A 12,166-nucleotide genomic window follows, 5' to 3' on the forward strand; every position below is an offset into this window, starting at 1 on the left:
TCAAAGGATAAGGCTGGCCATTTTCTTTTTTTTTATCATGAAAACCAAAAAACACTGACAGTCTCCCACCAACGTGTGTGTGTGTGTGTGTGTGTGTGTGTGAGAGAGAGATACATCTGATCCCTCTGAGCCATAGAGCTCCATTGTTGTTAATCTAGCTATTACTCTGGGTGACATGTTCCTTCATCATCATCATCACCACCAACACACACACACACACACACACACACACACAGACAGTAGTTTATTCTGACTCAGACCCCCACACACACACACACCAGCCTGCTGCCACACATACTACAGCACCAAATGTGGCTTAATCCGCTGCTGAAAATAGCCCCCAACAAACTCACTCTTCCTTCCTGTTTGTTTGATACAAACTACAGTGATCAGCTGTTTGAGGAAATGAAACTTTGTGAGGTGTTTCTGAAGGCTGACATCATCTCAGCAGGAACCAATGGGCTCCGAGCTGAGAGCCACAGACGGAGCATGGAAGTCAGAGTTTAGAGAAACAGATCAACGTTTGGTTGGTTCTGGCCTTTTTCCCAGAATTTGTTGACCACATGAAACTGAGAATAACACCAGCCTTATCTTTTACAACAGCTGAGAGTTGAGCTGGGGTGTTGGGGTGGGGGGCTCACTGGCTACAGAAAGAAATCAGGGAGTGTCTCCTTAAATGTTACAGCTCCACTTGAAGTAAATAAAAAAAGAACAAAAAAAGAAACAAACACAGTGATAAATGAAACTTAGAACATGTAACTAAACCAAATGAAAAGAAATTCATATGAAGGATGCTGTTTGTATGCAGGGAGAGGTGGCAAAGGACTTGCGACACAAACAGAGGCAGAGAGAGCAAAGAGTGAAGCCAGAGCAAAGATGTAACAGCAAAATAAAGAGGAAATCCACACTGACAGCATGGGGGACACTACACTCACATAATCCATATGCAGAGGTCAGGGTTGACAGATAATCCTCTGAACTCTCAGAAGGCAGCCAACCACTCAGCACATTTGAATAGATATAGCAGGACCAAGTCAGCCACTGAACACGTTGTCCTGTGCAAATCCTACGCAACATGCTCATCAAATACTATTCTTTCTCTGGCTATACGCAGAAAAGCTGAAGGGAAAAAAAAAAAAACATAAAGGTGTTCTGCATAAAAAAAAAAATGAGATAATAGTAGAATTCTGCATTTAAAAGATCCTCCTCTTCAAGGGGGTGTTACAGCCATCCAGTGTTCCTGCAGGTAAAATCTCTTAAAGGTTCAGGAGGTGAGGGAGATGAAGCTGCTTCGTGTGAGCTGCTCAGAAAGTTAACAACACACACCCTCCACCAGGTGCTGCTACGTCACAGCCTAGCACTAGTCAGTGAACTACTCAAGAATAAATAATGTAGATGATTATAAATAAGAGGAGGTGGGTGGTCCTGGATGGTGCTGAGGGAACAGGTCCAGACAAGAGGAGGAGGAGGAGGAGGAGGTCCTGGAGCCCAGCTTCACGTGTCCGGCTCTGCTGTCAGAAATGTGACTGAGTCTGACATCTCTGTGTTGTGACGCCCTGACGCGGATCGCTGCTGGCCTCCGCCTCCAGGAAGCAGCTGTCCAATCACCAAAGCTTTCTCCCCGCTTCGTCCATTCAAGTGTCTACAGAGTCTTAATGCTCCTCAGGCTCAGAGCGGCAGCAGATCATCAGCTGTCCATGCTGCAGCTTTCTGCCAGGACAGGAAACACAAACACATACACACACACACACACACACACACACACACAGCACATCACCCTGACAGTCTGCTAGATTCACACCCTTTTCACATTTCCCATTAATCTCAGAGCCCTTCCTTCTCACTTTTGACAACTGCCGTCCACTGGACCACTGGCACATTTTGACAGAAAAGTCATGCAGAGTTAATCTCGCTCCACCTCAAATCAGGACTATAATATACATGAATGCACATTTTTATTCAACACTCAGACCCTGGAACAAGCCTGTGTTTATTAGGCCTGTTACTGTTACTGACAGCAGAGGGCTCAAATGTTCATCCCTCAGCTCTTGGATTTCATTCACTAATGAGCTGCACAACCTTTCAGATTTTTTTCCCTAACAACCACACATGCTAAGTTTTGGTGTTCATACCATTGAGGCCCTCTGCATCTTGAACGTCCAGGAAGGGGGCGGGTCCCCAGATTCGGACGGTTCCGTCGTCTGAGGCGCTGGCCAGCAGCCCGGGCAGGACGGGGTTCCAGCTCACACAGTTGACGGTGCGGGTGTGACCGGTCAGCTCTGCGATGGGCAGCTCACTGCGCCGGTGCCAGATGTAAACTTTGTGGTCTGAGAGGAGATGGGAGACTCCATCAGCTGCTACCAGTTTACTGGATTAGACTCTCCACCAATTTTACAAATGAACATCTGTTTAGTCGTGATGTGGAATACTCATCACCTGGCTGCTTATTTTGTATTTGTACAACTTCTATGATGTTGTTTACTTTTTCAGCTTTCACATTCAACTTGCTTGACGTGCTCGTCATCATGATTTTTGTTGGGATTTAGGAAATGTGTGACCTAGAGTTACCCATAAGACCCTTCTCTGCACGGGTTTACAGAGATGCACCTGAAGGCATCAGATCTTCAGATGAAGACTTGTGGTTAGGAATTATCAGCAGATGATGAATTCTCTGATGATCTAATGAGGATCTGGAAATGAAGCTAACTGATGCTACAAAGCACAGGAGGCTAGAAAAAAGATGTTAAAAAGCTTCCAGCTAACCTGCCACCTCATCACAAAAGTCAGGGTCTCACATCTGCAAAGCAACATCTGGATAAGCCAGAGTGAAAAAGATGCTCTGGACTGCTGTGGCATGACGATTCGTTTGTAATCATCGTGCTGTCTTGCCTTCGCTGCCACTGGCGATGAAGTCTTCATTGTGCCCTCCCAGGCAGGAGTGGATTGTGTAGAAGCCCTGGGTGACTCCTTGATACTTCCTCACCAGCACCCGGTCCTGCAGGTCCCATAGGTGCACTCCCTACAAATACACACATTTCAAAATCAACACTGAACTGAACTGGTACTGTAGCAACTAGCTCAAGTTCAGCTGAAAGAAACACTGACTGAGGTGTGAAATGAAAAGAGGTAACATGCTGCTCACCTGGGTAGCAACATTGAGCAAAGCTAACCTTCCATTTTTGGAAACAGTGAAAGACATGATGGGATGGTCCTCTTGCACTCTGGAATGATAGAACACACCACGTGATCAAACAAGGAGAGCCAATAACTGCTCACCTACTGTGTGCACGGCTGAAACCTGAGCAAATACAGAAGCCCACTGCTTCCACACACAAGAGACTACAGTTACCGCCTTGCAGTCTTTGCCTCCACCAACCAAGCTTAAGTTCATGCCCATGTCTGTCCAGAATCATATAAAATACAAGTGGACATTTGTACCAAAGAGTTCATCCAAAGCTTCTGCAGAAGTTACCACACATTTATGTCCAAACCAGCTCCACAGGGTTTAGATCTGGAGACTGTGCTGGTCTTTATCGTGTGAAGCCATCGTCTGGCTCTGGTCCTGTAAATCTTGCTGTAGGATGACGTCTTCTTTGTTCCTGCCTTGTTCTAAATCTTTTGACCAGTAGTGTAGATGTTGATAAAATGTGATCAGTCAAAAGTAAAATGATCAGTCTCATCTGAATGTAGGTCTGATTACATGTGTGCAGACATCTAGAAAAGAAGCAGGACAAGTGAGTATTGAAGTTACTCAGCCAAGTCACGGGGGTGGGTGACCTACATGTTTCTGTCTGTCAGGTCCTCAAAATTGTACCCTCGGATACGTTGGTGGGTGTCTGATGCGAGGATGGTCCGGCCGTCACTCAGACACCACAGGCACTGCACCCGAACTCCTTCCCACGAGTCCAGCAGGTTTCCATCCAAGTCCTGGGAGTCAGCAGGAAAACAAAAAACGTTCAGGAACAGCATCGATACCAGACTGCTGCAGTGAAATCCAAGATCCCTCCATCTCTGATCTGAGGTCAGTGTTTTCTTTTTTTTGTACAGAAAACTACAGATCCAATCAAGTCCTGCACTCTGCAGTGTGATTACTCTTAAAGATTCCGAGTGAGTATAAGCTGCGAGACCAACAGAGTGTGTGGAGAAATAGACATTTAGGAGAAAAATCATGAGAGCAGATGCCTTCAGACAGGTGCACTGCATGGTACAGTTTACAGCAATTTACATCCCATCATGCTCTGCAGTATATATTAAAACGCTGAACAGGCCCAGTTGAGTTTGATTTTGCATCGAGATGAAAGAGGAAATGATCTAAGTGACTTTGACAGAGGGTTGACTGTTAGATGTCAGGAGCTTCAGTCACACTGTTGACCTGTCTGTTTGAAGAGAAGTGACATCTGCATGGGAAAGACGTCAATAACAGGGTGAGTAAACAGGGTCAGAGACTGTGGTCCACAGAGGTCATCTGATGAGTGTGACGCTCCCTGAGAATGGGACTGCAGGACCTGATCAGAGACGTGATCTGAGAGCTCAGAGCTTTATATGTCTGTCATTTCAATTACATCCTCAAGGCTCCTCTAGTGAGCAAAAATCTGTTTTTATCTAAATCAAAGAGTGTGCTGTAAAGGCGCTATATGTATGTAACGCTCAGAGCCTGTTGGCGCTGACGGCACATTGTGTGTGTGTGTGTGTGTGCTGTGAAAGATACTCACACACTGGTAGAACTGGCCTCTCTGGCCGCCAGTGACGAAGCGTTTGCCATCTGGATTCCAGGCCACGCTGGTCAGGCTATCCTCATGAGACTGACTCATCTTTGTTCGTAGCTCACCCGTCTACACAGCAGAGCGGAGAGGAGGGACAAACGTGACTGAAAAGATCACACACCACACACTCTACAACACGCTGGGTTGAAGGTTTTTTTTGGTCATGTGACCCTCTAATTACCTGAAAACACATTCTCTTACTGGATAATACAGGTGTGTCTGCACCCACAGGGTCTAGTCCTTGTCCTTGTCTGACCTGATTTGGCCCCTCAGACCACTACCTCTTCCCCAACATGAAGGAGGAGCTCAGTGGTCACAATTTTGACAGAGATGATGATGTCACCGCTGCTGTGTACTAATGTGATACTCAGACCTACAGTAAATCATTCATTTGCACAACAGAGCAACACAGGAAATCATTCCTACCTGTCGCAATCAAGCTGTATAACTCTAAAAATCACAGACTCATGTATACTGTGTATACTTCATTCTTAAACCTCTAAACCACAAACCTCATGTATATATCTGCAAATATTAATATGTCTTTATGTTTTTCTATTTTTACATTATTTGCATATTTTTAGATTATTTGTATTATATTGTTCTGTTTGATATTGGAGTATATGTATACTGTAAGGGGGGTATTGCAATATTTCTACTTTGTCTTTCATTATACTATACATTTTATTTTTTGTTTCACTTCATTAATCTTATTTATTTTAGAAACATTTTTCTCTATGTGTGTACACACTATGTGCAATTTTCTTCTTTTCTTCATTTTTCAATAGGGAGTTTGCAAATAACAAAAGAATTTCCCTATGGGCATTAATAAAGTTTTTCTGATTCTGATTCTGATTATTCCCTCTGTTACCACACTGTCAGTGATGGGTCCTCTTCTGTGTGAAGATGACTTCTAAAGCTGTAGCTGTTCTGATGCTTCAGCAGTCTGAATGCTCATCATCCAGAGCAACCCCTCTCCCTTTGCCCTTGCACTAAAAAGACTGTAAACCTGGAGGATCCACATGATCTGACTAACTCAGACTGCTCACTTTAACTGCAGCTGAAATTTGGAATGTGAATTTCCACAGAGAGATCCTCCTTTTCTTCACTGGAGTCACACTCAGCAGGAACCTTTTCACAGCCAGTATGAAGAGACCAGTGACCAGTAGCTTCAAATGTTAGTACTTGAACGTAGCTGTTCGTAGCCCACTGTTTCCAATTATGAGCAAAACATACATTTGAGCTAGAGCTGCAGAGTTAGAGATAATCAAACAATCACCACTGCATTTTGCTACATGAACAAGCATGTCAATTAGGAGGCGTGCAGCTGATAGCTGCTGTCAGTCACTGCCTCGCTGCACCTGTGTGAGAGATGTACCTGTACATTCCACAGCCACAGCTCAGAGCAGTCATCAGGACCACAGGCTATCAGATAGGTATCATCAGGGCTCCAGGCCAGGTATGAGACACCATAAGCATGACCCTCCAGGGTCTTCATCAGCTTCAGCTGCTGGGTTTCCTGTCGACCAACAGAGAGAACAGTTATTCCAGCTCTAACCACACCCACTGATATTTCCTGCTCCTACGTGGACTTGATGAAAAGTCAGACTGACTGATTACCATATTAACGTGCCACACGATGACTGTGGTGTCTTTGGACCCAGTTGCCAATTTTGTGCCATCGTTGGAGAACTTGCAGAACCAGACTTCATTGCAGTGTTCAGTGAGAATCTGCTGAGTGTAGCACGGGAACTGTTTCCTGAAGATTAGGAACACACACATACATCAGGCAGACACATCCTGCTTTCATAATGCACACTACAATGTGTGTGTGTATTGTCTCTTGCTTCAAAGACATAAAGACTGAAGTAAATTTAATTAAATAATAAGACACACAAGAGCTTTTTGTGGTTTTATGGCTGGCCATGGTGTATCTGAATGATTATATGTAGTATTTACTGCAGACTTCATCAGTTTTGCAAACCTGCACTGCCCTGCAGCCACAAAACATTTCCAGACTGCATCTACGCAGGGACTACATGAAGGCTGACCTGAGGTCACCTGCTGCTCTGTGTGATGCACCGTCCCATTCAGGTATGCAAGGCACACGCTCAGTCAGCTCCCACGTGTTGATGTAAAGTGACACAAAGAGAACTGATTTTTCAGTAATCATGTGTCCACATATTCACAAAGTGGAGGCTGCAGTTGTCAGTCAGCTGCAGTCAGTTCTGCACTGATGATGAACTGAGGGCTGAGAGGTGTCGTAGGCATTCACAATTTAAAAAAAAAACAAAAAAAAACATCTAATTTCTGTTTTCTGTCTGATTTTTTTTCATTCTTGTGTTTATTTCACCCGATCGATTTGACCTCAGTGAACTGATACTGCGGGCACACAATCCGGTGACTGAGAAAACCCTGATCTGAACTGAATCTATATGTAAACATCATCATGGAGCTGATCACAGAGTGTTCAGTGGATGAAATGTTGGACACAGTTCTACACAGCACAGCACACAGAAGTAGTGTCCCACAGTAATAAAAGACAAACATCACAACGTGATTTCTTTTAAAGCAGAGTCCCATCACCCAGGTCTGGTTACAGTGCGTGTGTGGCCCTTACCGGCTACAGGCATGGTCCAGGAGCAGGGACACAGAGTCCAGTCCACTGTCCAGTTTGGTGTTGTGGTAGAGGCAACGCTCCCTCTGCAGCTCTACCGCCTGCTTCAGCAGAGTCTGCAGGCGGCGAGGGGGCAGCATCACTGAGGGAGGCAGATAGGCTACAAGCACACACACACAGATTGTGTGTGATTTTAATTGGTTCAGCTTGATTAGAATATACTAATGTAAAGTGTATTATAGTTCAATTCTGCTGCTATACAGTGTAATGTTCAGCACATGGCATAGTCTTTCTATATATTATCTATCTATTGGTTTTTATTTCTTATTTAACATCTGTAGTTACTTAACACTATTTGGCCTTTAACTCCATCCATCCATTCATTCATCCATCCATCCATCCATCTATCCACAGTAATGAACATCTAAGCATGAACTCATGCACACATGGAGCTGCTTTGATGCTCGCAGGATATGTAAAGAGGTTTGTTTTCCTCTCCATTTTGAACCCGCCCCCCCGACAGGAGCTGAATCAACCAATCAACTACCCACTACACCTTGTTGACAATTTGGAGGTCCAAGACCATCAGAGCCAAGATTAAACTACCACTAACACTACTAAATGTTCTTATTCTCACAGGTCGAGCTGGAATTCTTGTTAAAATCAGACTTTTATTGCCGTATGGTGGATCATACTCAAACTGAATGATCCACCTGAATCGCATCGACACATGACTGAGACAGGAAACACATGCTAATGTCATGTAGGAGGCAGGAAGCATTTTCAAACACATAATAAATGGTAAATGGATTTATCGTCACACACACACACACACACACACACTCACACACCAGTGATACATTAGGGGTAATTTTATACATGCTGCTGTTAATGCTCACGTGTCATTGTACGGACATAGGATACACAGCAGTGACAGCACAGGTGCTAACTACAGGGAAGAATAAGTCTGGAGTGTGACTCAGACCGCACTCACTCTGGAGCTTGTCCAGCAGCTTTGTTCGGGACGCCGTGCCTTTGCCTTCCCACTCTGCTTTGGCTCGCAGGTCGTCTGCATGACTGCACATCAGGTACCTTCAAAACACAGGATGATATTTTCTCAGGTACTGTCAGACATACTCACGCCTGCTTTTACTGTGAGCTAACACTCTGTCGGCGTATCCATCTGTGCCTCTTCTGTCATGCATCTGTCATGATAAAGACTAAAGCAGTTGTGATTACCGCATCATAAAAAAAGCAAGAAAATTATGTTAAAACAGAGTGACACCAGTCACTAAGTCTGTATTTAGCCAGCTTTGAAAAGTAAATTATTTGCAACTGTGTCTACCACATGCGCTCTCATAATATTACCCATGAAGCCCTACTGACATCATCATGCTATGAAGATCCACTGCACCTACTATCTGCCTCCCCACCCCACAATGCCAGATGAAGCAGCTAATAAAAAGGATCCCAGTTTAATTTGAAGTGAAATAAAGGTCAGCACGACAGCACCAGCAAGCTCATATTCTCTATGGAGCTAAATTAGTTCCATGATCTACTGTGACATGGAAGCAGGCAAAAGAGAAACATGAAAACAATGAGCAACATATGACACCGTAAGAGAAGTGAAATTCTCTCTGCCTCCATCAGACTTCCACAGTATGACTCAGCCTCCCAGTGTGCTGCTGAACTGACCCGCTCAGGATGTGGATACGCTCTGTGTTGTATTTGAGAGGAGTGAGCTCGGCTCTGAGGACCTGCAGGGCCTCCAGGACCTTCCCATCCTCCAGATACTCCAGATACTTCTGCTGCAGCAGCAAGAACTTCATCCGCTATATAGGAAGACAAGAAGAGGACAAGGCCAAAAATAACAGGGAGGGACAGCGGTCATCACCATGCCCGAGGGCTGTGTGTTCTGCTACATCTACCCATATGACATCAAGACAGAAATACTTCACGATCGCCACACATGACTGAAATCAGTGTTTGATCTTTCCTGACTAAGACATGAAATAAAAGTGTCACTGGGGGAGGTGGGAGGTGTGACTTTTTTGAACTAAACTGCAGGAATGCAAAATGTGAAAAGCTTTCATTGCACTGGATTAACTCAGTGTTATATTAGAGAAACTATATTTTTTCTTATGTGCATTTCTTCTCTGGTGGTGCCACCGTACAATAACCTAACACCAAGTATAGAGCTAAGGTAGCTGCTGAGATCTGGATTCACGTCATGTTATCCTGTGGCTGTTTCAGTGGTTGATCTGTGAAGGTGGCGACACAAATATCAGTACTGCTGGTTTCTTTATTTTGTCCCTTCATTCACAGCTGCTGTGTTTGTGCACTGCACATAACATTTTGTAAATGAGACAATACATTAGAGACAAGACTGTCTGTCAGTGGCCTGAGGATTGATGGACTTTGTCACTCACCACTATAGCACTTGGAGAATGCATCAAAGCCTTCAGCTCATTCAGGTCACTCTCAGCCTGAAAAAAGGAGGGAAACGACATGAGAAGTTAAGCTTTACTAGGTTAGGTTGACTAGCAGAGAGTTCAACTAGCAAACTAAACCCATATTATCTCTCTACTTGGTCTACAGTGCACAGTGTGGGTATGTATAGCAGAAAACTTCATTCCACCTTGTCCCACTCTCCTTCCATGACGTGATTGCGGAACTTGGTGGCAGAGGGGTGCTCCAGCCTGCATCCAGACTCCTGCATCAGGAGGTCCACCGTCTGACTGTGAACAATGTACACAGCAGGACACAGAAGAAAAAAAAACAATCAAAATCAGAATCAATGACCTGGGAATGCATCAGTATGATCAATTTTTAATGCAGTGACCGTTGTCATGCTGTCAATGATAAACACCATATGACTGTGTGACTGACACCATGCACCAAGTGGGCTGAACCACAGGTTTGATTCTTAGCTCAGTGTTCAGTATCTACTCTCTGTGAGCAGTCACTGCTGGTGCAATTAGTCAATGAATTAATTATTCAACTGACTGAAAATGAATCAGCGCGGCTTTTGATATTCGTGTAGTGCTCGCAGGTTCTCCAAAGTGAGGATCTGCTGCTTTTCTCTGTTTCATTTCGTTGAAAAGTCTCTTCAGGTTCTGGACTGTTGGTGTGACAAAACAAGACCCAATAAGAAGTTACCTACTGAAAACTGGTGGCGTGTAGTTTCCACAGTTTTCTCACATTTTAAAGACTAATTAATTAATCAGTTAATTTGACCCAAAATAAATGAATGAATAAATAAATTAAAATTCAAAAATGAAAACATTAACTGAAAGTAAAAGTCTATTTCTTTGAGAAATCTCACCTTAGATGGTACACTAAGTCACATTTAAAGTTTCAACATATGGTACATGTTTGAGTCATGAGGTTTACCCTTCACCCAATCCACACCTTTGACAACATATGCATCCTTTCCCACATTATGGCGGTTATCACACTTATCAACCCATAACAAACTCCCTTTAAAAAAACTAAGCATTTTGAGAAGCATTCATTTTTTTGGTCCAAACTTCAGGCTTTGTTTTTAATGTTTCACTGATCATTTGAGCAACAAAAGCTGCTTCTTGCCGTTTACAACAGACCACAAACACACCACAAACTTCAGCCCTGTGTGGTGACTGCCTGACCCGCTGCGGCTCACAGTCCATGGCAGAGCAGGGAAAAGTTAGAGGGTTGTGTCGGTCCAGAGCTCCTGTGAGGCCTGGTTTGTTTGTCTGACAGGAGGTCCAGAGGTCATCATGACTGTCCCGCTGCATGATGGATCTGACTGAGACACATCACCTGATAGCAGGCTGATCACACGGTCGTTCTACTTACTTGAGACCTAGGTCGTGTAGGTGTTGTCCTATCAGCCTGATGACATCCTCCTCGGACTGAGACAGACCCTTCTTCTTCTTGACATCCGACGGGATGTTGGTGTTGTTGGGCGCAGGCTGGGCTGACACTCCGTTGTTATTGCTGACAGTGTTTCCATTGTTGGTGACTGACACAAGTCCGTTGGAGTGAGCTACCCCGGTGGAGGACGACTCGCCGTTCCGTGCACCGTTTCGGCAGGACAGCTCTGAATCCCGGTCCTGTCCTGCCCCGTTAGCCTGCATGTTACCGCGGTTTAAAACGGTGACCCGATGAGTAAACCAGCGAATGACGGGCGCCGCGGGACACTGCGGGGATAACAAACCACCGGTACGGCCGCCGACAGGCCCACTGACCCAGATGCAGCCCCGAACTGCCCTGCTCCCCCTGCGGCCGAGGCTCCGTGTTTGTTTCGCGGTGCTGGCCGCGACGGTAACCCGGTTTTCGGCTCGGAGGACGAACAAGCGGAGGCCAGAGTTACTTGGACAGCCGCATTTTGTGAAAGTCGGCGGTCTGCGGGGCTGTCAGGTACCGTTAAAGCCGCCGTTAAATTGTTGGATAGAGCTTGTTATTGTTGCTCTCAGACAGCTGCAGCCCTGTTATGGACATACGCAGTGACGTCGGCGGAAATTCCTTCACGTCGGCTCGTGCGGGCTGCGTCACCGTTAGAGGGCAGCCAGGCTCCAACTGAGTGTTCGAGTTTCACTGGATTCAAATCACAAGGACATTGTTTTTCTATCTCTATATATATTATATTATATATATATAAAAAAAGAATAAGGTCCAGTCGTACAGACTGTAGTGTTTCATGTTATACTGCAGTACACAGAAGTTAGTAATTGGAACACAAGATTAATCCCAGTATAGTGTAGTATAGTATAGTGTTGTATATATAGTGTAATCTTTGCAGTAA

At 44.8% G+C, this 12,166-nt stretch overlaps 1 protein-coding gene across 1 annotated transcript; it reads right to left on the reverse strand.

Annotated features, from left to right (window-relative positions):
- Nucleotides 1–219: 219 nt before the first annotated feature.
- wdr26a (WD repeat domain 26a) lies at nt 220–11,862 on the reverse strand. Its single transcript, XM_041043540.1, has 14 exons — nt 11,218–11,862; nt 10,019–10,118; nt 9,810–9,866; nt 9,076–9,212; nt 8,375–8,472; nt 7,384–7,540; nt 6,384–6,522; nt 6,142–6,282; nt 4,713–4,832; nt 3,782–3,927; nt 3,143–3,221; nt 2,890–3,019; nt 2,133–2,327; nt 220–1,710 (listed from the first exon to the last, which is right to left on the reverse strand). The coding sequence occupies exons 1-14, from the start codon at nt 11,496–11,498 to the stop codon at nt 1,688–1,690; spliced, it is 1,803 nt and encodes a 600-aa protein (XP_040899474.1). The 5' UTR covers nt 11,499–11,862; the 3' UTR covers nt 220–1,687.
- Nucleotides 11,863–12,166: the final 304 nt, after the last annotated feature.

Source organism: Toxotes jaculatrix, chromosome 8, assembly GCF_017976425.1.
Source record: "Toxotes jaculatrix isolate fToxJac2 chromosome 8, fToxJac2.pri, whole genome shotgun sequence".
NCBI classification, from domain to species: domain Eukaryota; kingdom Metazoa; phylum Chordata; class Actinopteri; family Toxotidae; genus Toxotes; species Toxotes jaculatrix.

Coding starts and splice junctions, on each gene's coding strand:
- wdr26a (XM_041043540.1), bottom strand. CDS start 11,498: ATGCAGGCTAACGGGGCAGGACAGGACCGGGATTCAGAGCTGTCCTGC. Junction 8,473..9,075: donor CGTATCCACATCCTGAGCGG/GTCAGTTCAGCA, acceptor TGTGTTTTGAAG/GTACCTGATGTGCAGTCATG. Junction 3,020..3,142: donor TGCTCAATGTTGCTACCCAG/GTGAGCAGCATG, acceptor GTGTATTTGTAG/GGAGTGCACCTATGGGACCT.